This window comes from Neofelis nebulosa, chromosome 2 (genome assembly GCF_028018385.1).
Source record: "Neofelis nebulosa isolate mNeoNeb1 chromosome 2, mNeoNeb1.pri, whole genome shotgun sequence".
In the NCBI taxonomy this organism is placed as follows: Eukaryota; Metazoa; Chordata; class Mammalia; order Carnivora; family Felidae; genus Neofelis; species Neofelis nebulosa.
Window position 1 is genome coordinate 168,373,574 of NC_080783.1, and position 27,561 is coordinate 168,401,134.

Genomic DNA, 27,561 nt, shown 5'->3' on the forward strand with positions numbered 1-27,561 from the left:
CAGCTGGGTGCTTAGCCAAGAGCCTCGATTCTTCTCCACATGGTTGCTCGGACCTCCTCACAGGACAATGGCTGGGTTCTAAATGGGAGAAGGCTGAAACTGCTAGGCTTCTCAAGGACTTGGCTGAAAAATCTCCAGATGCCTTGGCTCAAATGTTCCCAAAAAGTACTTCCTGCTTAATATTCTATTAATCAAATCAGTCGCAGGCTCAGCTGTTCTAGAGAGGTGTCATAAGCTCTGCCTCTTAATAGGAGGACTGGTGAGCCCACACAAGGAAGACAGAATTATTTGAGGTCATCTTCAGGGACGAGCTAGCCCAGGCTCTCACCAGCCAAAAAATAACCCCAACCAGCAAGTGAATGCCCAGGATCTCCCAATTAGTGATTAGCTTACTCTCAGGAAATTGGGGTTCTGCAAGAGGCTCATGAAATGGCAAAATGGGCACAGAAAGGGGTAGTCATTCAAGGAAAAAACCATAATATCACATATCAAAACCATAAGAAACCTTTTTTAAAGTACCTTCAATGCTCAAACTAAACCTTGTGTTTCTCTCTCCCATTAATATGAAAAGAGGACCATGCTTGGCCTCAAAGACCTGGACTGAGTCTAGTTTATTTGGCAATTTAATGTTCTTGCACAGGGCACCTGGGTGGCTCAGTTGGTTAAGTGTCTGACTCTTGATGTCAGCTTAGGTCATGATCTTGCAGTTTGTGGGATTGAACCCTACATCTGGCTCTGTGCTGACAGCATGGAGCCTGCTTGCGATTCTCTCTCTCTGTCTCTCTCTCTCTGCCCCTCCCTGCTTGTGCTCTCTCAAAAATAAATTAACTTAAAAAAATTTTATGCTGATTCACTTTTAAATTGATCTAAAAATATAAATGATGTCTATTGAGAGAGATGTATGGCATAGCTATTAAAAGGCCTGACTCTGGTGCCACACTATCCTGCCTCAACAATTTACTGGCAGAGTGATGTTAGAAAGTTGCATTAACATCTCTGAGCCTCATTTTCTCACCTAAATGGAGATAATAGAGCCCACCTCCTAGGTCTGTCTTGAGGACTGAATGAATTATTATGTGTAAACACTCAATGGCAATGAATAAGTGTGAACTCTTGTTTTGTTACTACTCCATACTGGGCACAGTGATAAGAATTTTACAAACATGACTTATTTATTTATAGCACTCTATAAGCATCAGCTACTGTATGTCAGATACTATCCTAGGCTCTTCAGATTCATAAGGAATGAATCAGATAATGATTCCTGTTCTGTGGAGCTTACATTCTATTGGAAGATGTGGGAGACAGATAATAAACAGTAGGCAAAATAAGTAAGTAAGCTTTGAAGTTTGGTAGAAGATGTAAGTGTATGGATAAAAGAAAAAATAGAGCAGGGTGGGGGGACCAGGAATGTTGGTTGGGGAAGGAGGAGCAGGGATAGGTTGCAGTTTAAATAGGGTAGTCATGGGGCGCCTGGGTGGCTCAGTCAGTTGACCATCTGACTTTGGCTCAGGTCATGATCTCACAGTTCGTGGGTTCAATCCCTACATCAGGCTCTGTGCTGACAGCTCGGAGTCTGAAACCTTCTTCAGACTCTGTGTCTCCCTCTCTCTCTGCCCCTTCCCTGCTTATGCTGTCTCCCAAAAATACATAAATAAAAAGAAAAAAATAGAAAAAAAATTATAAATAGGGTAGTCATGGTAGACCTGGTTAAGAGAGAAAATTTGAGCAAAGACCTAAAGGGAGAGAAGTCAACTAAGTAGGTACCTGAAGGACGATCATTATAGGCAGAAGGAACAGAGAGTGAAGGGGTTTGGAGGAACCCCCAAATCACCTTCCCTCACTCCTGAACTGTGAGATCATGACCTGAGCCAAGATCAAGATCGACATTCAATCGACTGACCACCCAGGTGCCCATGGATGGCATAGTTACAGAATTTCTATTGCAGAAACTTCTATTGGACAGACAAAACAGAAACATGCTTCACGCCCATTAGGCTCATCGCAAGTTCTCTAACCATGGCAGAACCCTGTGTGTATTTTATTCCAAAGCCTATTCTTTTTTTTTCAAAGCCTATTCTTATCACACTATATTTCATGCCCATTTATGATGATTTTTTTTTATTCAACTCATGTACACTGAACATTTACTGTTGTTAAACTGTATGCTGGCTATTCAAACAAGCTGAACTATTATTTTGCTAAGAAATTTTAATGATTAGAGCAAAAAGTGTTTGAAATATAGACATACTGGATTGTCCCTTCTTTTGTGGATTTGTGGGGTGGGCACCAAAAATTTGGGCAATTTACTTACTTCTCTGAGCCTCATAGCAGTGTTGGAAGACTACATGAGATGATGTGTGAAAAACAGTAAATAATAAATAGTAACCATTATTGTTCACATGACCATCATCATCATCCCAGCTGGCAGGGAACACAGTGGAGAGGGAACTCAGCCCTATCCATAATGGGATAGTTGTAACCGTTACAGGCCTGCCTTGTTTAGATTTCTCTTCTTTATAGCATTTAGTCCCATGCCTTAGTTCTTTCTGCCTTGGGCTGCTCATTACAGCTCTTTAATATCTAAGGAATCTGCACTCTTGTCCCCTTTGGACACCCAGCCCCAGGTCCTTCACCTTCACACCCTCCTTTTGCTCTTTCTCTGCCCTTTTCACCATCCTCTGAATATTTTCTTCTTTCATAACATCTTTATAAAAAGTAGAACCTGGAATCTTCCAAAATATTTCATATACTGCCTAAATATGGATATTCAATGTCTACAAAGATACATGGCCATGAGGAGGGAGTCATTAAAATTTTCAAAATTATTTTAAAAATTCATTAAAAATGAATGAAATTCAATGAAATGAATGGATAATGAAGATGTGGTGTATATGTATATATATATATATATATATATATATATATATATATATATACAATAGAATATTACTCAGTGATCATAAAGAATGAAATCTTGCCATTTGCAACAATGTGGCTGGAACTACAATGTATTATGCTAAGCAAAATAAGTCAGAGAAAGACGAATATATTATTTCACTCATATGTGGAATTTAAGAAACAAAACAGACGAACATAGGGAAAAGGAGGAAAAATAAGAGAAAAACAAAGAGGGAGACAAATCATAAGAGACTCTTAAATACAGAGAACAAACTGAGGGTTGCTGGAGGGGTTGTGGGTGGGAGGATGGGCTAAATGGGCGATGGCCATTAAGGAAGGCACTTGTTGGGATGAACACTGGGTGTTATATGTAAGTGATGAATCACTAAATTCTGTTCCTGAAATCATTATAACACTATATGTTAACTAACTTGGATTTAAATTAAAAGCAAAAACACATATGAAGATTTGACTTCTGCAACTAAATTTTGATACGTAAATGTAAGACTAAGTTCATGTGTACCACACACACACATTTTTAACCTAAATGGTATTATAATCTACATATTATTCATATTTTTTATTAATGTTATATCTGGAAGCCTGTCCAGTGCCAAGAACAATGATATGATGATCTCCATTAATCTGAACACAATACTACATTTCTATTATAGGAGCTAAGCCCATTTCACTTCTTTTGCAGGGAGTAAGATTTTTTTAACATTAGGATAGTGTAGAGTCTGGTGTACAGTCATCTAAAATCTCAGAATTTTTTTATAACAATTGCAACTAAGCCAAGTTCCTCTCGTTCTATACTTCTGCAAATGAATTTTTTAAGCTTAAATGTGGAAGTTGGCATTCATTCCCATTAAAGTGCATTTTGTTGTTTTGACCTAGACTCAAGGTCTTTTGAAATCTTGATTCTTTTATCCAGACAGTGCTTCTCTCCTAGTTGTAAATGTAATCAGTATGATTTTACTTCCAAGTCACTGAAGCATCCAAGGCCAAGAACAGAGTCCTGTGTACGATGAAAGCAGTGTGACCTCGCTCCACATACATGGATCTGCTTCCCCTTCCACCAATGTCTGCAGGAGCCTTGATCTGGGACTACATGTTCTACTGGATCCTGACCCTTTGCTTTCCCCCTTCCTTCATTTTAGGTTTAGACTTCAACCAACAGACAGTCACACATGGTAAAAGAGAATGTATCAATGGACTTTACTACTCCCTAACAGCTTTGGTGACAAAATTCAACACAGGGCAAGTTTGAAACAATAGAGATAAAATTGGGTTTGGGGGTCCACTGAAGAATACTGAAAATTAGATATAGATCAGAAACTCATTTGATGAACCCATGACTTATTAATCATATCCTTGGTCAGAAGGACATGAAAGAGACGTGATACCTACTCTCTTTATAAAGAATCAGCAAACAAGGAAGAAAAGGAGGAGTCTCTTTTGTACATGTCACTTGCTTCAAACCTCTAGTTTGTGGTTGTGTGGAGTCATTAACAGGATTCCCAAATGTCAGGCTCTCTCCTTGCAGGCATATGGCAGGGTTGAAGCTTCCCACATTTCACAGCCCTCCCCACAGAAAGCCACTGTTAACTATTTAACAGATACCTTTCCAGACCTTTCTTCTACATTTCCACATATGAATAAATACAAGCAAAAAATATCACAAGAGAGGCACCTGGTGACTCAGTCAGTTGAACATCCAACTCTTGATTTTGGCTCAGGTCACGAACTCATGGTTCGTGGGTTCGAGCCCCGCATGGGGCTTTGCGCTGGCAGTACAGAGCCTGCTTGGGATTCTTTCTCTCCTGTCTCTCTCTGCCTTTCCCCTGCCGGCTCTCTCTCTCTCTCTCTCTCTCCCTCAAAATAAGCAAACAATAACTTTTAAAAATTATCACAAGAAAACATTTAGAAATATTAACCAAATTCCTTCCTTGTCATAACTCTCCAATTCAAACACTTTGGCTTTTTTTGTGCTCATTGCCATGGTGACAGAAGGAAGACAAAAAACAAGTATACGGGTTATAAGGGTCTTCCCCTGGCTTTGCTTTTGAAAGGTTTAGAACCCTTGGAATGAGGATGAATCCCAGTATATGCAAAGCCTTTAGAAAAACATAATAAGTAAAGTAGAAGATTTGAGGACACAGGAATGGCCCACGTGTCACTCTCCCACCTTGGAGGTCATTCCCTGGTAAGTGGGGAATAGGGAGACTGAAAGAAAATGGTAAGACTATAGATTGTGGAGGGTCCTGAAATGAAGGGCTTGGTGACCTGTCTCTGAGGCAGCATCCTGAGCAGCTGCCTGTAGACAGTTTCTCAGGTGCTCCAGTGCCCTGACAGACAGCAAATGCAACAAAACAAGTCCTGGGCCTGAAGAATGATATCGTGCCCATGGGCAGGGTGGAGCAGACAACAGAACCTCTGGGGCTGACAGGACAGGTACACTCATGTGAACTGGATGAACAAGCATCAGACAGGGAGATGAATAGCTCACTAGATGACTGCATTGACAGATGGGCTGACTGCTGTCCCTTTGGCTATATCCTTGGAAGTCAGATGCAGACCTGCAGAAAAGGAACAAGACACTTCAGATTCACTGAGAGTGTAGCTACAAAGTCAATGTGGTGGGGATTCAAAACAGAAATTAGACTGAAGTATAGACGAATAAGAGAAGTTCTATGTCTTCTACACCTGAGTTACGGACTTACTATCCATCACATGGACATACAGTATTGTTTACATAAATGGCATCATAATCTACATATTGTTCCTATTTTTCATTAATAATATATCTGAAAATTTTTCTGATGCATAGCATTCCATAAAAGTGTAGATTATGATTTATTATTATTACTTAATCATATCCTTACTGTAAGATATGTAGGTCATTTCCAATTTTTGCTCCTTCAATAAAGATTTCAGTGGATATCATTTGTATATAACTTTATGCATATATGTATTCTAGAGGATAGATTCCTTGAAATGAAATAATAGGATCAAAGGAATGTGAATTTTTAATTTTAATATGTACTGGCAATTTACCCTGCAAAATGATTGTATCACTTTGTGTGTCATGTGACAGCATATGAGTTTGCTTTTACATCATAACCTCACAATCCTAAATATTATTAATATTTTTACTTTTGAGAGTTTGATAGCTAAAAATGGTTTACATTGTTCTCTTTGTTTTTAAGTCTCTACTTGAGGGCTTTATTTTTTTATATGAAATTTATTGTCAAATTGGTTTCCATACAACACCCAGTGCTCATCCCAACAGGTGCCCTCCTCAATGCCCATCACCCACTTTCCCCTCCCTTCCACCCCGTCAACCCTCAGTTTATTCTCAGTTTTTAAGAGTCTCTTAAGGTTTGACTCCCTCCCTAACTTTTTTTTCCCTTCCCCTCCCCCACAGTCTTCTGTTAAGTTTCTCAGGATCCACATAAGAGTGAAAACATATGGTATCTGTCTTTCTCTGTATGACTTATTTCACTTAGCATAATACCCTCCAGTTCCATCCACGTTGCTACAAAAGGCCATATTTCATTCTTTTTCATTGCCAAGTAGTATTCCATTGTATATATAAACCACAACTTCTGTATCCATTCTGGACAGCAACATGCAGAAGAATGAAACTAGACCACTTTCTTACACCATTCACAAAAATAAACTCAAAATGGATAAGGACCTGAACGTGAGACGGGAAACCATCAAAACCCCAGAGGAGAAAGCAGGAAAAAACCTCTCTGACCTCAGCCGCAGCAATTTCTTACTCGACACATCTCCAAAGGCAAGGGAATTAAAAGCAAAAATGAACTATTGGGACCTCATGAAGATAAAAAGCTTCTGCACTGCAAAGGAAACAATCAACAAAAGTAAAAGGCAACTGATGGAATGGGAAAAGATATTTGCAAATGACATGTCAGACAAAGGTCTAGTATCCAAAATCTATAAAGAACCCACCAAACTCCACACCCGAAAAACAAATAATCCAGTGAAGAAATGGGCAGAAAACATGAATAAGCACTTCTCTAAAGAAGGCATCCAGATGGCCAACAGGCACATGAAAAGATGCTTTACTTGAGAGGTTTAAATGACTTTTGTGTTTATTTACCATTTATGTTTCTTTTGTGTATTATCTGTTCATATCTTTCACTCACTGTTCTATTGGCTTTCTCTCTTACTGATTTGTAGGAGCTCTTTATGGATATCATTATGGATATCAATATAAATACTGTGAGATTTTCCTCCACATTAGTCACTTTTCTTTTAATTCTTTAGAGTATTTTCCTGTAATTGAAATTTAACTCTTTATTGTAGTCAGGGCTCTTGATCTTTTATTTTATAAATGTCTTAATTATGAATGGCTTTACACTTCAGTATTATAAAACTAAATCTTTTATATTTTCTTTTAATACCATTATAGATTTAAATGGTTAAGTCAACTTAGGGCGCACTTTTCAAAATTTCCAATGGATGCTGTTTACCAAGTTTTTTCCTCATATCAGGCCCTGTGGCAGGCTGGCCCCCGCCCTGCTTGAGTACTTGCTCAGAATGTGCAGTGTGATAAGGCAAAAGCAGAAGTAGTACAAAGTGGTACAGGAATATTCATAGGAGGACTTTAGAGAAGCCTGCGTGGATAAGGTGATGTGAGCTGGACCAGGAAAGATAAAGAAAGGTTTGACAAACAGAGAAGAGAAGAAACCTTTCACGAAAATGGAATAGCATATACAAAGACACAGAAGCCCCACAGAGCAAGGCATGTTTGAAGAATGATGTGGCCACATCTTAGTTTGAAATAACTTAAGTATCAGGCTCATGGGAATGTGGCAAAAGATGCAGTGGGAAAGTTAGACCAGATTACAAAGGGTCTCAAAAACTGTGCACGACTTTATGAAGTTCTGAGTCATCATTAAGCCTGGGATTCAATTAATAAGCACAGATAATCTGAGAGTGGGGAAATGGGTGAGGATAAAAAGGAAATAGGATTGGCCAAGAGTTGGTAAGTGTTGAAGATGGATGGTGGGTACATGGAATGCATTGAACTGTTCTCTCTCTCTACCAATACCAATGTTTGGAAATTTTCATATTACAAATTTGAAACAAAAAAATTGTCATCTTATACAAGGTCATTCTTTGGTGCAAAATAATACTGGAAGGGTTTCGTCGTTATTGTTAACAGCACTGTTGAATTTTTTTTTTTTTTAAGGCTGTGGGGCATCTGGCTGGTTCAGTCGGTCAAGCGTCCGACTGCAGATCAGGTCATGATCTTGCAGTCCATGAGTTCGAGCCCCGCATGGGGCTCTGTGCTAACAGCTCAGAGCCTGGAGCCTGCTTCGGATTCTGTGTCTCCCTCTCTCTCTGCCCCTCTCACACTCTCTCTCTCTCAAAAATAAATAAACATTAAAAAAAATTTTTTAGGGCTATAGGTTAGTAAACTGTGATCGCATTTATGATAAGTAGGAAGATACCCAGGAAATTGGGTATGAAGATATTAGCAGAGTTCACCCTCTAGGTGAAAGAATTAAGGGCATAATTTTATATTTTTCTGTACTGTGTGAATGTTATATAACAATTTGTATTGTTCATAAATTGGAAGAACAGATTTTCACTTGGCAAAAGTGTTAAAAATCCAATCATTGAATAGATATGTCCACATGTGAAGGTACTAAAAACAGTATTTAGGAAAATAATATGTTAATATATGGAAATTCTTTCCCTACAATGTCAATAAGAAAAAAGGATATAAATTCATAATAATTATTATTATAACTATATGTGAAGAAAATGTATACACAGATGAAAAGAAATTGGAATACCAAACTGTCAACAATGGCTATACTTGGGCAATGGGACTATTATTAATTTATACCCCACCCCATTTTTCTTTACTAAACACATATCATTTCTGTAATTTTTTAAAATGTAAGAACAAAGACAAAAATGAAACTTCACATCACTCTTTGAACTGTCTTTTTGACTCCAGAAAAAATATACAACAAAGGAATAAGTGGTAGAGCATAAAAAAGAAGAACATTTCAGGATAATTTTAAAATATGAAATTTTCTTCCTTTTTCTAGTTTTAGCCAACTGGCACATCCCATATTCTTAGGACTTTGAGAAGTACAGACTTCTAACAGACAAAAGTAATCAGCCAAACTAGAGTTCTAATAGATCTAAAAAGTTATTAGATAATGTTAGTATATTGGAGTATAATCCTGAATAATACTCTCATTTTTCTCAGATATAACACTTAAATATAATAATTGAACTTTTTAAAGCTTTCCTTAAGTAAAGATGTTCAATAATAGAAAACACAACTTTTTTTCAAGTATTCATGAAAAGAAAATGTTCATATAATTGATATAAAGAAAAAATGTTACATTTCAGGATTTGTGATACATCAGTATAATAATTGCACAAAAATTTATAGCCTTAAATTCATGTAAAAATGATACAATGAATATAAATGAATTAAATTCTCCACTCAAAAGGCTAGAAAAAGCCAAGCTGACCCAAAAGAAAGTACAAAGAAAGAAATAAGATAAAAACAGAAATCAATGGAATATAATATAGTCATGTAATTATAACTCCTTAGGAAAAAATCAATGGAAGAGACATACACAACTTTTGAAGCAGAGGAAATTTAAAATTTAAAATTCCTATTTAATGGAGAAACACAAGAGGCATTCCTTCTAAGGTCAGGAACAAGGTAAGGATGTCATTGTCTCCCCTACTATTTAACTGTGTTGAAAATATTTGCCAATTCAATCAGGCAAGAGAAGACAATTAGAATTAAGAAGTGGAGGGGTTCCTGGGTGGCTCAGTTGGTTAAGCGTCTGACTTTGGCTCAGGTCATGATCTCACAGTTCCTGAATTCGAGCTCTGCATCTGACTCTCTGTTGTCAGTGCAGAGCCTACTTCTGATCCTCTGTCTCCCACTCTCTCTGCCCCTCTCCTACTCTGTTTCTCTCTCTCTCAAAAATAAACAAACATTAAAAAAAGAAGTGGAAAATGAGTAAAACTATACAGATATTATATGCATAAGGCCAAGAGAATCAATGTTTGTGGGCTCAAGCCCCACATTGGGATCTCTGCTGTCAGCATGGAGCCCACTTTGGATCCTCTGTCACCACTCTCTCCTTGCTCCTCCCCACGCAAGCTCTCTCTCAAAAATAAATATTTTTTAAATGCTTAAGAAAAAAGAAAATACTGTATGAATGAACTTGTAATTTAAATAAATATATATATTTCTTAACTCTGTTGAATGTCACCACAATAACCATGAGCATACCTGGTGCGAAGATCTTAGTGGTTTTGCAAAAGAGTGAAACGGGACAACTTTCTAACACCATACACAAAAACAAACTCAAAATGGATTAAAGACTTAAAACTCCTAGAGGAAAACACAGGCAGTAATTTCTTTTCATCGGACATAGAAACATTTTTCTAAATTTTTTTTTTTCAACGTTTTTTATTTATTTTTGGGACAGAGAGAGACAGAGCATGAACGGGGGAGGGGCAGAGAGAGAGGGAGACACAGAATTGGAAACAGGCTCCAGGCTCCGAGCCATCGGCCCAGAGCCTGACGCAGGGCTCGAACTCACGGACCGTGAGATCGTGACCTGGCTGAAGTCGGACGCTTAACCGACTGCGCCACCCAGGCGCCCCTTTTTTTTTTTTTTTTTAAATTTTTTTTTTTCAACGTTTTTTATTTATTTTTGGGACAGAGAGAGACAGAGCATGAACGGGGGAGGGGCAGAGAGAGGGAGAATAGAAACATTTTTCTAGATAGATCTCCTGAGGCAAGGGAAACAAAGGCAAAATCAAATTATTTGGGACTACAGCAAAATAAAAATCTTCTGAACAGTAAAGTAAACCATCAACAAAACAAAAAGGCAACCTATTGAATGGGAGAAGATATTTTCAAATGATATATCTAATAAGGGGTTAATATCCAAAATATATAAAAAATTTATACAACTTAACACCAGAAGAACCCCAAAGACTCCAATTAAAAAATAGGCAGAGGTCCTGAATAAACATTTTCCCCAAGGAAACATAGAAGTGGCCAATAGACACATGAAAAGGTGCTCAACATAACTAATCATTTGGGAAATGCAAATCAAAACCATAATGAGGTATTACCTCACACATGTCAGAATGGCTAAAATCAAAAACATAAGAAATAACAAGTGTTGGAGAGGATGTGGAGAAAAGGAGCTCTCATGCACTATAAGTAAGCAAATTGGTGTAACCACTATGGAAACAGTTTGGAGGTTCCTCAAAAAAAAAAAAAAAAAAAGGAATTGCCATATAATCCAGTAATTCCACTACTGGATATTTACGTAAAGAAAACAAACATTAATTTGAAAAGATATATGCACCCCTATGTTTATTGCAGCATTATTTACAATAGCAAGATATGGAAGCAACCCAAGTGCTCATGATAGGTGAATGATAAAGAAGAGTGGCGCACACACATACACACACACACACACGCACACACAGGAATATTACTCAGCCATAAAAAAGAATGAGATCTTCCCATTTAACAAAGTGGATGGAACTAGAGGGTATAATGCTAATGAAATAAGTCAGATGGAGAAAGATACCATATGATTTCACTCATATGTGGAACTTAAGAAACAAAACAAATGAACAAAGAGAAAAAAAACAAGAACAAAAAAAACAGACTCTTAAATACAGAGAAAGACTGGTGGTTGCCAGGCAAAAGGTGGCTGGTGGCATGGGTGAGATAGATAAAGGGAATTAAGAGTACACTTAATTATGATGAGCACTGAGTAATGTATACAACCATTGAATCATTATATTGTACACCTAAACTAATACAACATTTTATGTTAATTACACTGCAATATAAAAATAACAAAAAGTAAAAAACAGAAAAAGTATATATACAGTAAAACCTTGATTTGCAAGGATAGTTCGTTCTGGAAACATGCTGGTTAATGCAAAGCACTTGCATATCAAAGTGAATTTCCCCATAAGAAATAATGGAAACTCAGACGATTTGTTCTACAACCCAAAAATATTCATATAAAAATGATTACAGGGGCACCTGGGTGTCTTAGTCAGTTGAGCTTAGTCAGACTTCAGCTCAGATCCTGATCTCACAGTTCATGAGTTCGAGCCCCACATCAGGCTCTGTGCTGACAGCTCAGAGCCTGGAGCCTGCTTTGGATTCTGTGTCTCCCTCTCTCTCTGCCCCTCCCCCACTCATGTTCTGTCTGTCTCCAAAATAAACATCAAAAACATTTTTTAAATGATTATAATACTGTAATATAATACAAAATAATAAAGAAAATACAAAATATATGAAAAATAAACAAATCAACCTGCACTTACCTTTGAAAACCTTTGTGACTGGTTTGAGAGAGATGAGAGAGGAGGATTATTGTGTAGGACGACTTTCACTATCACTAACGGAATCACTGCTATCTATTGGCTCAATGGAATCTTTTTCTGCAAGGGGGCCATTATATATGCTCATACGGATGTTGACTACAGTACATTATTAATAAACTCTTGTCATATATTGTATTTAATGTAACTGGCAATAAGGCAGCAGACCTGACCTAGAATGAAGCAAAGCATTCCTAAGCTTACTCTTGTATGGAAAAGCAAAGGACTGTCCATAGATGCTTTGAAGTGACAAAAAATACACTAGTGCCAGTTGTGGGCACCTTACAATATTCTGAAAAATCACTGATTTATGCCAAACACGGAGACCAAGCATCTGAGCATCACCCACAATCCTGCCATTGGCTCAGTTGTGATCATGTGATATTCAGTGTCATGTATTACTTGTATTGCAAGACATCACTCATTTATCAAGTTAAAGTTTATTAGAAATGTTTGTTTGTCATGTGGAAAATTTGCAGAACAAGTTACTTACAATCCAGGGTTTTACTGTATTCTTAATTCTGTCTAATGTCACTACAATAACAACGAACACAGCTGGTACCAAGATCTTAGTGGTTTCTAAATATCATACCCCACTAAAAGAAACTAGAGCTCTGAGGAGAAATGGCTAATACCAGGTCTTAGAAGGGAAATGCATGATATCTATGAGATCTTATGCCAAAAATCAAGTAAGTGTTCAAACATGGATGGAGCTATATCAAAAAGAAATAACATCTTGAAAAGGATCCTACTTGCCAAGTTTGGGACAATTTGAACATGAAAGATAATAATTATTAGAGCTAAAAAAGATTTCAGCAGTGTGTCAGGATACAAAATCAATATACAAAAATCAATTATATATCTATACACTAACAATGAACAATCTGAAAATATTAAGAAAACAATTTCATTTACAGTTGCATCAAAAGAACAAAATACTTAGGAATAAAAAATTTTAAAGTATGTAAGACTTATACAGTAAAAATCATAAAATATCACTGAAGGAAACTGAAGAATTAATAGAAAGACATCGCATGTTCATGGATTGGAAGACTATATTGTTAAAATGGCAATATTCCCCAAATGTATCTACAGACTAAACACAATCCCTATCAAAATCTCACCTGTCTTTTTTGCAGAAATTGGCAAGGACAAGCTGATTGTAAAATACATATGGAAACGCAAAGAACCCAGAAGAGCCAAACATTCTTGAAAGAGAACAAAGTTGGAGAACTCATGTTTTCTATTTCAAAATGTACAACAAAGCTGCAGTAATCAAGACTGTGTGTATTGGCATAAGGACAGACACATAGATCAATGGGATAGAATTAAGAGTCCAGAAATAAAATCATATATCTATGGTCAGTGGATTTTCAACCAAGTTATGAAGACAACCCCATGGAGAAAAAATAGTAATTCCAGCAAGTGGTGTTTGGATATCTGCACATCATGAAAAAAATTGTTAGAACTCCTGCCTCAAACCATATGCAAAATTAATTCAAATTAGATCAAAGACCTAAATGTAAGAACTATGAAATTCTTATAAGACAGCATAGATGTAAAATCTTTGTGACTATGGATTGTTTCTTAAATATGACACCAAAAACACAAAAAAAGAAAAAGTATGTAAATTGGACTTCATCAAAATTAAAAGCTTTGGTGTTTCAAAGTACACTATCACAAAAGTGATAAACAACCCATACATATATGGGAGAAAATATTGCAAATGTTACATCTGAAAAGTCTAGTATGCAGTATATATAAAGAACTCTTAAAACACAACAAGAGACAACCCAGTTTTTAAATGGACAAATACTTTTTTAGTGTTTATTTATTTTAAGAGAGAGAGAGCATGCGAGAACCAGTAGGGGAGGGTGGGGGGTGGGGTGGAGAGAGAGAGAGAGAGAGAGAGAGAGAGAGAGAGAGAGAGAGAGAGAGAGAATCCCAAGCAGGCTCCACACCGTCAGTGCAGAGCCCAATGCAGGGCTTGATCCCATGACCATGAGATCATGACCTGAGCTGAAATCAAGAAGCAGTCCCTTAACCAACTGAGCCACCCAGGCACCCCTGGGCTAAATATTTAAATAGATATTTCTCCAAAAGAGATATACAAATGGCCAATAACAAAATATGAAAAGATGCTAGACATCACTAGGAAAATATAAATCAAAACCACAATGGGATAACACTTCACATCCACAAGGATGGCTATAATCAAAAAGACTCAATAACAAGTGTTGAGGGGCCCCTGGGTGGCTAAGTCAGTTAAGTGTTCAACTCTTGATTTCAGCTTAGATCATGACCTCATAGTCGTGGGATCAAGCCCCACATCGGGCTCTGTGCTGAGAGTGGAGTGTGCTTAAGATTCTCTCTCCTTCTCCCACTGCCTCTCCCCAGCTCATGTGCACTTGCTCTCTCTCTCTCTCTCTCTCTCTCTCAAAAAGCAAGTGAGAAGAATGTGCAAAAAAATGAAACATTCATTGCTGGTGGGAATGTAAAATAGTGCAACCACTTTAGAAAATAATTTGGCTGTTCCTCAAAAAGCTAAACATAGGTGTACCATGTGACCCCAGTAAATTTAGTCTTAAATAGATACTCAAGAGCATTAAGAACATATGTGTACACAAAAACTTGTACACAAATGTTTATGGCATCATTCATGATAGCCAAAATGTGGGAAAACCCAAAGTGTCACCAGTTGATGAATTTAAAAAATGTGGTATATCCACACAATAGAGTATTATTCAGCCATAAAAAGGGATGAATTATTGATCCATGCTACAACATGGATGAACCTTGAAAACATTACACTAAGTGAAAAAGCCAATCACAAAAGGCCACTAATATGACTCCATTTATATGAAATTGTCCAGAATTGGCAAATCCATGGATAGAAGTATATTAGGGGTTGCCAGAGGCTGGGGAGAGGAATTAAGAGAGCAATAAATAGGCAATACTTTTTTTTTTTTTTTTTTTTAATTTTTTTAATGTTTTTTTTAATTTATTTTTGGGACAGAGAGAGACAGAGCATGAACGGGGGAGGGGCAGAGAGAGAGGGAGACACAGAATCGGAAACAGGCTCCAGGCTCCGAGCCATCAGCCCAGAGCCTGACGCGGGGCTCGAACTCACGGACCGCGAGATCGTGACCTGGCTGAAGTCGGACGCTTAACCGACTGCGCCACCCAGGCGCCCCAATACTTTTTTAAACTTAAGACATTTTCCCCAACTTAATATTTAGAAAAGTATCTATCTACAGAAAAGTTAAAAGAATACTATCCTTGGTACCCTTTACTCAGAGTCAGCAACTATAAACATTTTTTTTGCCACATTTGTTTGATAACTGAAAGTCAGCTTGGCTGTACATAAAATCCTTAGTACACTTTCTTTCCTTGACAGTGTTGCCCCATTGTGGCTTTAATTTGTGTTTGAATCACTTAGTCTCTTTGCCTGGGAGCCCAGATATGTTTTCCTAGGTATGGTAGAATATGTCTTAAAATTGACTCTTCTAAGTTCCCACAGTTCCACAGTGTACCATTTTAATATGTAGATTCGGGATTTCTTTCATTTATTTATCTTTTGATATGTTTTTATTAGACTATAGCTTTAAACATTGGTTTTGACTTATTGTTGTTTTTCTTTCTTAGAAAATTCAATTATAGGTGTGTTAGATCTTCTTTGTCTTCTATAGCTATTATTTTTTTTCTGAGTTTTTACTTTTTCTTAGCTTAATTCTCTTGGAAAATTTCATTTCATGTTCCGATGTATGCTTTATTGAATCTTTTCTTCTTCGTGCAGCTTGCAGTTTGGTCCTAATTTGGAAGACCATTGTCTTTTTCTTCACTCCCTTTTCTGTAGTCAGGCAATTCTTGTTTCACAATTTTTTTGTTCTGTGCCCACTTTTCTTCTGCATTTGTGAATTTCTGATTTGTGGTGTTTTTTTTCAAATGTTATTGATTGTCTAACTGTATTTGACTCATATTGGAGAGCTGTGATAGTTTCTTCTTGCCTCAGGGTTGGGGCTTGAGTATTTGCATCAGCTGAAGAATTTTGATTCTAATTAATTTCCTTTTCAAAGTAACTTTGTGTGGATGTTGGCTGCCTTTTCCTCTTCATTTTTAAAACTGGATTTTTCTGAATCAGGTGTATTTACAGATGGAGCTGAAGGATCTGAGTGACTTACTAGTTTCTTAGTTCAAGAGTGCCCTCTTCAGTTGGTACAGTGAAACGCAATTTCTTTAATGAAAAGCATCTCTTATTTGGGGTGTGCAGGGGTGTTAGGGAGAGTTTAGTATGTCAGATTTCATGAAGCTCTTATTTCTGTAGAACCCTGAATTTCCACCAACTTCTTTATTCTTCCCTCTTAATCACCAGATCTCTTAAGAGATAGCTACTCCTTTCAAGTTCCTTTGTTGTCTCCCAGAAGCTGTGCCCTCTCAATACTTTCCCCAAATAATTCCTACCTCTCCACTTCCACACAGGTCCATAGCTGGTGCTGATTTCAGATATGTATTTTCCTACTCAAATGAAAAGGGGGTTTGCAGTCTTCTATTTCCTGCTATGTGCAGTAGATATAATTGTGTTGTGTGGTGAGTTAACTGCGATTTTATTTGCCGTCCTTGGTCTATGTGGTTTTTGGAAGATGTGCAGAAAGATTAAGGTTTAGACATCTGCCATCTATGTTCAAAGAGTCCTAGCTATCTAACCTCAGTTGATAAATGCCAACATTTGTAAATTTTTAGGTGAGGCTTTCATGTGAGCATTAGACAATTAGGCTGGTTTTGTTTTGTTTGTTTTGTTTCAAATGGAAGAAATGCAACGGAGGGTCTTATACAGATAAAATACAGAAGATGGTTCATTCAAATCTCTAAGAAATTTTAGCCTGCACCCCTTCTCTCTGACCCTGTCACACTGATACATTGTTTCCATATTGCAGTGGGTGTATATGATATGTCCAGGGCAGTTGTTATGTCTGGTGGCCAACATGTCCGTAGTAGTCCGATATGGTCAGTGCACCCAGGATGGTTGATGCATATGACATAGTGGATCTAGAGTGGTCAGTGTATGTGGGCCATTACTGTGACAAGAGTGGCTGATCTGTTCCGACTGATCTAGATATATAGCATTCATTTTGGTATCACTGATTTTTTCCTTGTCAGGAAACCTTATTCTCAAGGTACATGACTCTAAACGGGGGAATGCAAAGTGTCAGCTCCTGATGTAATATGATATCTAATCTTCCATGGGAGGGAAGAGACTTATTAAAGGGACTGGCCACAGGATTCTGGCTAGGAGAAAAGCTGGCCACTAGAGAGACTCAACACTGCTCAAGTCTAGTTACCTCCAAGTGGAGGTGTACCCTGACTCCTGGAATTCCTGCCCAAGGCCACAGGTCCCTTGATTGCACAGCGCTTAACTGTGGTCCCTTTGGGCAACAAGAGTCAGAATGAGTAAGAACAACTGAGTAATCATAAGTGAGCACTTGGAGTGAAGACTTCATTCTACCACTTACTGGGTGAGTGATCTTGAATAACTTAATTTCTCTGAACCTCAGGTTCATTACTCCTAGCTGTACATAAGGCTTGGCTTATTGCCTGGCACCACAGAGCAAACCCTCAACAAATTTTAGCTACCTCCTATTACATATGCATATATACACAGATATAATTGTTTTACACACATGCGTTATATATACATATATATGTATACATACACACACATATTTAAAATACACATACACAGTTTAAGGAGGTTTCCTTAAGTATGGGTATGGTTTTCATTTAATTATTGGATGCTTACATATTCACTGGCTGAAAAGGATTAAGGGGAAAAATCACACTCAGTTTAACTCTAGGGTAAAAAACTCAAGTGATTTATTTGAATAGGTGGTATCCTCTGACAAACCACAATTCTATACAACTACACAACTTTTTTTTTGTTCCTCAGACAATCCTCACCTTCATACTTGTTTGCCTTCACATATCCTACCTTCTTACTTCATAGACATCTATCGAGCCACTATGACCCTCATTCCTAACCTCCAGTGTGTCTCTGTCTAAACCATTAGTCCCAAATTGGCTTAATATAGTTTAGCCTGTGCAATGTATTTGTTGTTGTCGTTGTTTTAATTAAATTGAATGACCGGGTAGCATTGCCAGCATCCCCAGGAACAATTGGCTGGAGCTGAGCAGTGACTCTCCCTTGAGAAAAAGCAGTGCACTGCTGTCTCCAGAGCTTCTGTCACTTCCTTCGGCCTTATACTCACCCCCGTTTCATTGTTGTTTCCAATCTCTCCCTGGAGACATTTTTTTTTAAGTTTATTTATTTAGAGAGAGTGCATGTGCACATACGTATATGAGTGGAAGAAGGGCAGAGATAATCTCAAGGTGGCTCTGCACTGCCAGTGTGGAGCCTGGCACAGGGCTCGAACATGTGAACCATGAGATCATGACCTGAGCGGAATGCTTAAGGGCTGAGCCAATCAGGCACCCCTCCCCTGGAGACATTTAACCCTTCTTTACTCCTGTTATTTTTTTTTTTTAACGTTTATTTATTTTTGAGACAGAGAGAGACAGAGCATGAATGGGGGAGGGTTAGAGAGAGAGGGAGACACAGAATCCGAAACAGGCTCCAGGCTCTGAGCTGTCAGCACAGAGCCCGACGCGGGGCTCGAACTCACGGACCGCGAGATCATGACCTGAGCCGAAGTCGGACGCTCACCCGACTGAGCCACCCAGGCACCCCATACTCATTATAATCCAACCATCCCTTTCTGTTAAACTCAGTCACACCTTACTTCACATCTGTAGTACAATTTTATCATGTAAATCTGATGAGTCACTTTCTGGCATAGACTCTGTACTGTCTACTACAAACAAAGTTAAGACCAGGTCAGTACAACTTCCCCATACAACTCAATCTTACCTTTATCTCCCCAGTCCTGCTCCATACCTGTCTGACCTCCACCTGGCCTATGTGCTGATACTTCTGCCCACATACCATTCCCTCTGCTTGGGTTCCCTCTTTCCTCCATCACTCAGCTCAAATATTAGCTCTTCCTTGGTCTAGTTGGCTGGCTGAAAAAGTTACTACATCTGTATATTCCCAATTATAATCCAGTGAATAATCCCAACAGTTATGTATAATTATCTAAATATATTTCCATCTCCTCCAGGAGACTAAGGAAGTCAAGGGCAAAAACTGGGTCTTATTCATCTTTGCATCCCCAGAGCCTAATAGTGCTTGATAAGAGAATCAAAGTTTTAACTAGATGACATGATATACTAGTCTTGGGCCCATTTTCTATCAGTCAGCTTGAACTAAATTATGCTGTTGTACCAAATCCACCCAAATCCCAGGGGATGAAAAAAACAAAGGCTTATTTCTCATGCACAGTGCTAATCCATCATGGACTAATCTTGCTACACGTCCATTTTAGGATCCCAGTTGAAAGAAGAGCCCTAGGAGACTGACAGTCTCATTGGAGAAGGAAAGAGATTGGTGACCATGCTCTGGCTCCTGAGGCTTCCGCTCAGAAGTGGCACACTTCATTTTTGCTCGTATTTCATTGGCTAAAGCAAGTCAGTATGCCCAAACATAAAGCCAATGGGGCAGAAAAGTAAAATTCTCCTAAAGAGTGAATGGCTTTAACTTTGATACAATCTACCACATAGCCACCATATCCGGTTCACCTTCTAGGGGCATGGAGGCCTGTGGGACATTTCCTCAGGCTTCTAGGTCAGTGAGCTTTGGAACCCAGCTAAGGGGAAGCCCCTGCAGGAGACAGGAGAATGTGAGGTTGGGAGGGCATCCCCCATCTCCCCCCACCCCCCAGTTGCAGGAAGGCTTCTGCAGAGGCTGGCTGTATTTCCTCCATGACTCTAGCATCCAGCAGCCAGGTCTCCTGAGTTTCCTGCTTCTGCTGAGTTGGCCCTTGACACTATGATCTTAGACTCACATCCTCTGATCCAGTCTCCTAATCTGCAAGGTAGGGGGAGAATCTACTCACATCATCCAGTTGTTTCAAGAACAAAACTAAAGAATGTTTATGAAAATATGCAAAGAATGAAGTGCTAGATAAAAAAAAGTGCTTGAAGGTATACAAAGTGAGGCAACATGGTGTTGCAGAAAAGGAGACTGGGGATCACAATGCTTACGTTCATGATCTTGCTCTGCCACCAACTGTCACCTCATCCAGGCAACACTGTGTTCACTATTTTCCTCATCTGCAAATTGGAGATAACAATGTTGATAATGAAGCGGTCACAGAATAGCATAAATGTGAAGAGCTATGAAGATGTATACTCTCAAGTGTAAAAAGCAATACAAATGTTAAATTAATTCACTAGTTATAAGCAGGAAAAAAAACTTTATTTCTATCAAATTAAAAAGTAGGAATCAATCTTCAAGCAAGATAATCAAAATAGTCAATAACAATTAACAGTTAGGAGAGCATGTACAGATTAGACTACAGGTTTAGATACTCTGAATTAAGCATATACACCCAAATCAAGAGGGCTGACAACTTTCACTGAAGAAAAGCACTGACTCATCGTAAACACACAACTTCTGGGAAACTGGAGCTGACTTTTCACAGGACAGTAAACCGAAGTGACAAGTTGTCATTGGCTTAAGAGAACAGATTTGAGCTTGACAGGGGTCACAGTGAAACGCCATTGTAATGCAACAATTTCCCCAGAGATCTGTTCATCTCAAAAACAGGAATATATAAAAATCAGTAGTACAAATTCTCATAAAACTAGAAAAACCCTCTAAGCCCTAACACCTTGGAGCTTACATAAAGACTGAGTTTTTTTTTTCTTCCCTTTACCCTTCTCTAAATTAAATACAAAACAGTTTGTTTTTATTTAGCACATTTCTGACTTCACAGCCAAAGCTTTAAAATGAAGAAAGGTTTTATGAAATGGAATTAGACACACACCAACCCCAGGGAGAATCACAAGGTGCACTTGGTGTAACTTGCAAAAGTTACAGACAGGAAATCTTTATTTCCAGGAAGACACATGCTGTTTCCTGGAATAGCATAATTATTACCCGGAAGGAATGCACATCCATGCCACCCAAGGGCTCTTGTCCCCTTGGAAATGTTTCACCATCTCTCCCTCCCTCTCCCTACACACACACACACACACACACACACGCTCACTGATCAAATTGGGGGAATTTCCCTGAAGCATACAGAATAATGGCATTTATTTTGGCAAGAATTGTGCAATTTGTTAAAAGAAAGATAAGGTATGGCATTTATGAACAACTGTAATTATAGTATATCTCAACAGATGCAGAAGTATATTTTTCTTCATAGTTGAAATACGGCTTCATGGGTTTCCCAACATCTGGCTCTTGCACACTTTTCATCTAGAAACCAGACTGGATCAGTTATATGTGGAAAGGGATGATAACTTATGACTAGACCACACTCCCGTATTAAAAAAAACAAAAAAAAAAAAAACAGGCTGCATTGCTAGGTTCTCCTTTTGAGACACCAAATAGACCAGGGAGTTACTAAAAATGCAGGGGAATTAAAAAGAAAGCAATTCATACTAAGAACACAACTTGGCCTTATGAATTGCCTCTCTGGCAAAATTAAATGCAGCAAAAAAAGATACTGTGTTTTAAATGAAAGGTAATAAATGAAATTCATCAGGTAGATATGAATGTCTCCCGAGATCCTGTAACTCAGCAGAGTGCAGATGAGATATATGCTCTCTGTATATACAGTGTGCAACTACCACCAAGACCCACTGAGTGCCCACTTCTTGCCTCAGCACCAGAGTGCCAAAAGCAAAGATTCCAAGTACAATCAAATAACACTGCTTTACCTATTAATTAGAATGGGGAACTCAAAGGAGGAAAAGGTACAAAAAAAGGCCCTTTTGGATTTCTTGATTAATCCCTATAGATACATGAGAATACAAACTTAAGTGAACAGAATGATTGCAGTTTTTACACAGAGGCAAGATAACTAAAACATCTATTACGTTAGGGTAACTACTGCAGATTTAATTAGACAATGCACATAATGCACTTAGCATTAAGTACCAATAAACAGGAACTACTAAGAATGCCTATGCCTTAACATATTTGAAATTTGTGGTCTTTATGACCTAAGCAGGACCCCCAGCAGGCTGGTAAGCTGTTTAAACTGCTAAACAGCTAAAGTCAAATACTGAAATCAGTTTAGTGAACTAAATTTTCTAACAGTCCTATTTGTGGTTTTGCACAGGCACCCATCTATCTAAAACCATCCTGTCTCAACAACATTTTTAAGTGGTAGGTGGACGAAGCCACAGCAGTAGCTCTTTCCAAGAATCCCCCTTATCCATTGGCAGTTATTACCTTTTTCCTTCCCTACCAAAGGGAGGGGTACACCCTGGGTAAAGCTGGAGTTCATCTGAGCTTGGCTGCTGAAAGGTGGTGGGGAGTGACCCTGGGCAGGGCGGATAACACAGGAAGCCAATCTCCCCTGGTTTCCGCCAGAATTGTGCATGACAAGCAGTGAGTGCCACATCAGATGGCAGGCAAAGGTGTGAATGTAGCATTCAGGATCATGTTAATATGCAATGTGACATAGGCAAGATGGTATGCTGGGGGCTCCATCACCTGCCAGCACTTCAGGAAGGATGTTTATCATCAGGGCCTTATTTGGGGGTGGGAGTGAGGGAGTGATTTCTCCTGGTATCAGGGAAGAAAAGTGAGTAGCATCTAACTCCCAGAAGCCCAGATCTACAGGGAGCACTATAGTTGAAGGCGGATGAAGTGTTAAGGTCCCTTAGGGGTACAATACCATGGATACCAAAAGCATAGGTAGGTGAGGAACATGAAGGAAACTGACCCCTCCACAGATTAGCCTGGACCCAAGCCCAGCCTATTTCAACAGCCTTTCATTTTATAAGTGAGAAGCTAGGAAAGAAGATCAAAGGCTCAGATCTTCCTCTAGCAGCTCCCTTTGCTTAAGCAAAGCGGGGAGGGGGAGAACAGTCCCATATAGAGCTGAATGTCACTTCTGCTACTTTTGACGAGGCCACTTGGAAATACGAGCAAAATCAAGCAGGCTCAGCACCCTAGGTTGGTTGGGACAGGACACAGATAGTTAACATCCAGGAGCAAACTCAGGCTGCAGAATCAGGAAAACCTGGGTGTGAGTCCTGGCTGGACTGTCTGTTGGCAGCAAGAGCCTGGGCAAGATGCTTCACATCTCTGACCCTTGTCTTCCGTGTTCATAAACATGGCCTCATGCCTATCTCAAAGGATGCTTGAAAGATTAAATGAGTGTTTGCTAAGGTCCTACAACTTTACCTTATCGCCCAAAGGCCTTCAGTAAATGATACTTATTTTATGTCTGCCTTAGTGTTAAAGGATATTAAACACAGCAATGTCTCCAAGTTCTAAGTAAGTGGGAAGCCTGTTCAGACAATGAAAAGCAAAATTAATTCACAACTGGCTAAATCACAGAATATGTGGACCGGTAGGAATCTTATAGACACCCAAATTACTCTCTTTGCAGAACTGTGAAGGAACCGTATCTGTGGCAGTAGAAGAAAAACCAAGAAAAGATGTCCCTTTAGCTTTTATCAAAATATTTTCAAGAGAATTTTAATTTTTTACAAAATTACTGGAGAAAATGCTAGAGAGCTTGTTGAAGAAAATCTGAAATAGACTTTTTAGGCCACTGAACATGAAATAAGTATCATCTTTCAAAGACGCATGGAAAAGGTGTTTGTCTTTTTTATTGGTCTCACCAAGCACAGGGCCCTCACCAAGCACAGAAACAGCAAATGCCGTTGAGACACTGAGAGGCTCCCACACTGACTATAACTATCTATTCTGCTGGAGGAGAGGAGGGAAGGATTGAGAACTAGAGTATGGCATCAGGGACCAGCCATTTCTCATAACTCTCTCAAAAACTCCAAAGGGAGTCTGTTAAACACAAAGAGAAGTAAAGGAAGAGTCATGTAGATTTTTCTACTTCCAAAAGGACACAAACTTTCCTCTCTTGAATTACCCATAAAACAACCTTAACTCTCTACTTTTCCTAGTTTTTAGAAATTGTCTCCATGGCAGTACTAGTCTAAATTGTGCAACTTTCTTCATATCAGGTTTGTTTTCTCCGTACCTGGTTCCCCAGGAAACCTGAGCTTTACCTACAGGTCTGATTTTCACCCTGTCCCCACCAACCGGCATTCAAACATGGCTCTCCTAAAGCACTAGAAGTCCATATCATGCACTGATGTTTCACAGACCTGAACTGGGCATCTCCATTGCATACACCCAAAAAGTAACATGGTGATTCAGAGAATGAGGAGACCAGTCTATGTTTCCACTAAGGTAGTCAAAGAACATTCTCACGAAGGTATAGAGGAGAGGAACTGTCAAGAGCGGGGCAGTATTTGTAAGGAAGATGCAATCATTACCATACAGAACACATCTGCCAGGGAATTGACTGGAGATTCTCCAGGACATCTTCAGAAAATAAACAATGCATTGCAACACCAGAGGCGTGCTGAAATAGGCTCCCCGCCCCCCTTCTCTTCAGTATGAGGAGTTAGAAGTCACTCTCAGGAATAGCAAAGAACCCTCCTTAGGGACGATCACGATGCATGAAGAGGGGTATTTATTTTTAAGGCAACAGGAATAAATTTCATTGTCCTTCCCAGAGGAGAGCCAGAATTACATTAGGTGGCCACCAAGTCTGGAAACCAGGCAAATCTTTAATAAATGGTTTATTGATATTACATTACAAAGAATGACAAAATTGTATCATCTATATTTCTAGACTTAATGGCCACCCCACAGAAAGCATCTTTGGAATAGAAAGAAAAAAAAAATTAAGAATTTGTTTTCCCATAATCACAAAGCTGTCATACTCAGTCTGGGCACAGCTAGTGCAACATTTTCCTCAACCCACAGGCTCCATTCCCTTTACCAACTATTTATAATATGTTTGGGTCACTCACAGGAGAAAAACACTGTCAGCATCAATATTTAGCAGCATTTCAAAATACATTTTTTTTGTCTTGAATAAAAAGCTAAACTATTCTTTTAGTGCAGTAATTCCATATGGTCTTATTACTTCTATACACAAGATAATGACTCTTTAACATGTATGTAGTATCTCCCATTTTTCTGAAGACTCCCAAAGACTTTGAGGATTTTATTTTTTCATGATAAAAGAAAAGAGCAGTGTCAACCCATGAGGGTCAGCCCAGCAGCGTAAGTAGACCCTCTGCAGAGCTCAGTTCCTGCTGCAAGAAGCATCTGGACACCCTCCCCTCACTCTCGGCTCTTAGAAAGGAATCTGAGAGAGATAAAAGCAGTAACTATCTATTACTTCATAGTCTAGGAAGGGAGAAAACAGATGTACCAAAATACAGTCTAATAAAAATACTAGAAGCCAAATCCTTTCATTCCAGGATGTCTGAAAAAGGAGAGACTCTACAGAGCATGGAGGCAGAAAAAGGTAGCACTCCGAACAGAAAAGCTAATTGTGGACAGTCACTCAAGGCCAGAGAAGTGACCACAGAGCAACTGGCTTCAATCGCACGGTCACCAGGAAGGGCACATACCAGAGAACTTGGGACAAGGCCGGGGCTACTGCCCTTGGCATTCTCAGGCCACCTGGTGCTGTGGTTCAACAGCCTTTGGGGGGCAGGGAGAACCAGAGGCCAACACCATCACGTGTTAAAAGGCTACTATGGCAACAATGTGATGGTCAGAAATCAGCTAGAGTTTGGGTTATACACCCTTTGAAATCCAGCCTGTACTTGCTTTCTTGTGAAGGGCTTGAGACGTGCAGAGACATCCTAGACATGTGTGGGTGACCCTTCATCAGAAAGGCAGAGAAGAGCCTCTTCATTAACTCTTTCTCCTCATTTGTTTTCATTTCAGTTCACCATTTAGACTAGAAAAGACACTGCAAGCTATCCCCGCTAGCTTCTAATTTGGACACGGCACCAATACTACACATATAACTGAATGAATGACATCTTCCTGGTTCTTCATTGGGCGGGCTCAGTATGCTTCTTTGGACTGAATAGGTGTGATCTTGTTTGAGAAAAGCGTGTAAACATAGGGCCAGATTTTGTTAGTCTCCGTCCCAGAAAATTGGTGAAGCACTCCTCGGCTCCTGAAAAATAAAATCCAACACATAAACGCATTTTAGGTTCACTTTTTTTTTTAAATGTTTATTTTTGAGACAGGGAGAGAGAGAGAGAGAGAAAGACAGAAAGAATGCACAGGGGAGGGGCAGAGAGAGGGGAGACAGAGGACCCAAAGTAGGCTCTGCACTGACAACAGGAAGCCCAATGTGGGGCTCAAACTGACAAACTGTGAGATCATGACCTGAGCCGAAGTCAAAGTCAGATGCTTAACCAACTGAGCCACCCAGGCAACCCTTAGGTTTCTTTTTAACATGATATTAGGGCAGGTGAAGATCCTGGGTATAAAACAAGCATGATCTCATGGTCTATCACACACACTGCTAAGTACCAAAGCAGCCCCCACAAATGTATCAACACCTGCACTTGGGGATACTTAAATAAGGCCACAGCTTTTACAATTCTGGCATGCCTAGCATGATACCACCTCTTCTTCTCCTATTTAAAACATATCAAAGAGGGGCGCCTGGGTGGCTCAGTCAGTTGAGTGTCTGACTCTTGATTTCGACTCAGGTCACGATCCCAGGATCGTGGGACTGAGCCACGTTGACAGGCTCTGCACTGAACATGCAGCCTGCTTAACATTCTCTCTTTCTCTCTCTCCTGCCCCTCTCTGTGGCTCGCATGTTCTTAAAAAAACAAAAAAAGAGGGGCGCCTGGGTGGCTCAGTCGGTTAAGCATCTGACTTCAGCTCAGGTCATGATCTCACGGTCCGTGAGTTCGAGCCCCACGTCGGGCTCTGTGCTGACAGCTCAGAGCCTGGAGCCCTTTTCAGATTCTGTGTCTCCCTCTCTCTCTGCCCCTCCCCTGTTCATGCTCTGTCTCTCTCTGTCTCAAAAATAAATAAACGTTAAAAAAAATTTTTTAAAAAAAAGAAGAAAAAAAGAAAAACATATCCAAGAATAACATTATATGGACAATACCAAATTTGCCTCAGTACACACTTTCAAAAAACAGATCACTGGGGCACCTGGGTGGCTCAGTCAGTTAAGCATCTGACTTCGGGTCAGGTCACGATCTCAAGGTTCGTGAGTTTGAGCCCCGTGT

General features: G+C 39.2%; 1 protein-coding gene across 5 annotated transcripts in view; it reads right to left on the reverse strand.

Annotated features, from left to right (window-relative positions):
* Positions 1-20,685: 20,685 nt before the first annotated feature.
* AK4 (adenylate kinase 4) overlaps positions 20,686-27,561 on the reverse strand; it is a 74,523-nt gene continuing 67,647 nt past the window's right edge. For all 5 annotated transcript variants that reach the window (XM_058717115.1, XM_058717113.1, XM_058717114.1 and 2 more), the window contains one exon: positions 20,686-26,483. In XM_058717115.1, coding sequence (XP_058573098.1) covers positions 26,369-26,483 — 115 coding nt within the window. In that variant the 3' untranslated portion in view covers positions 20,686-26,368. The remainder of the gene's footprint in view (positions 26,484-27,561) is intronic.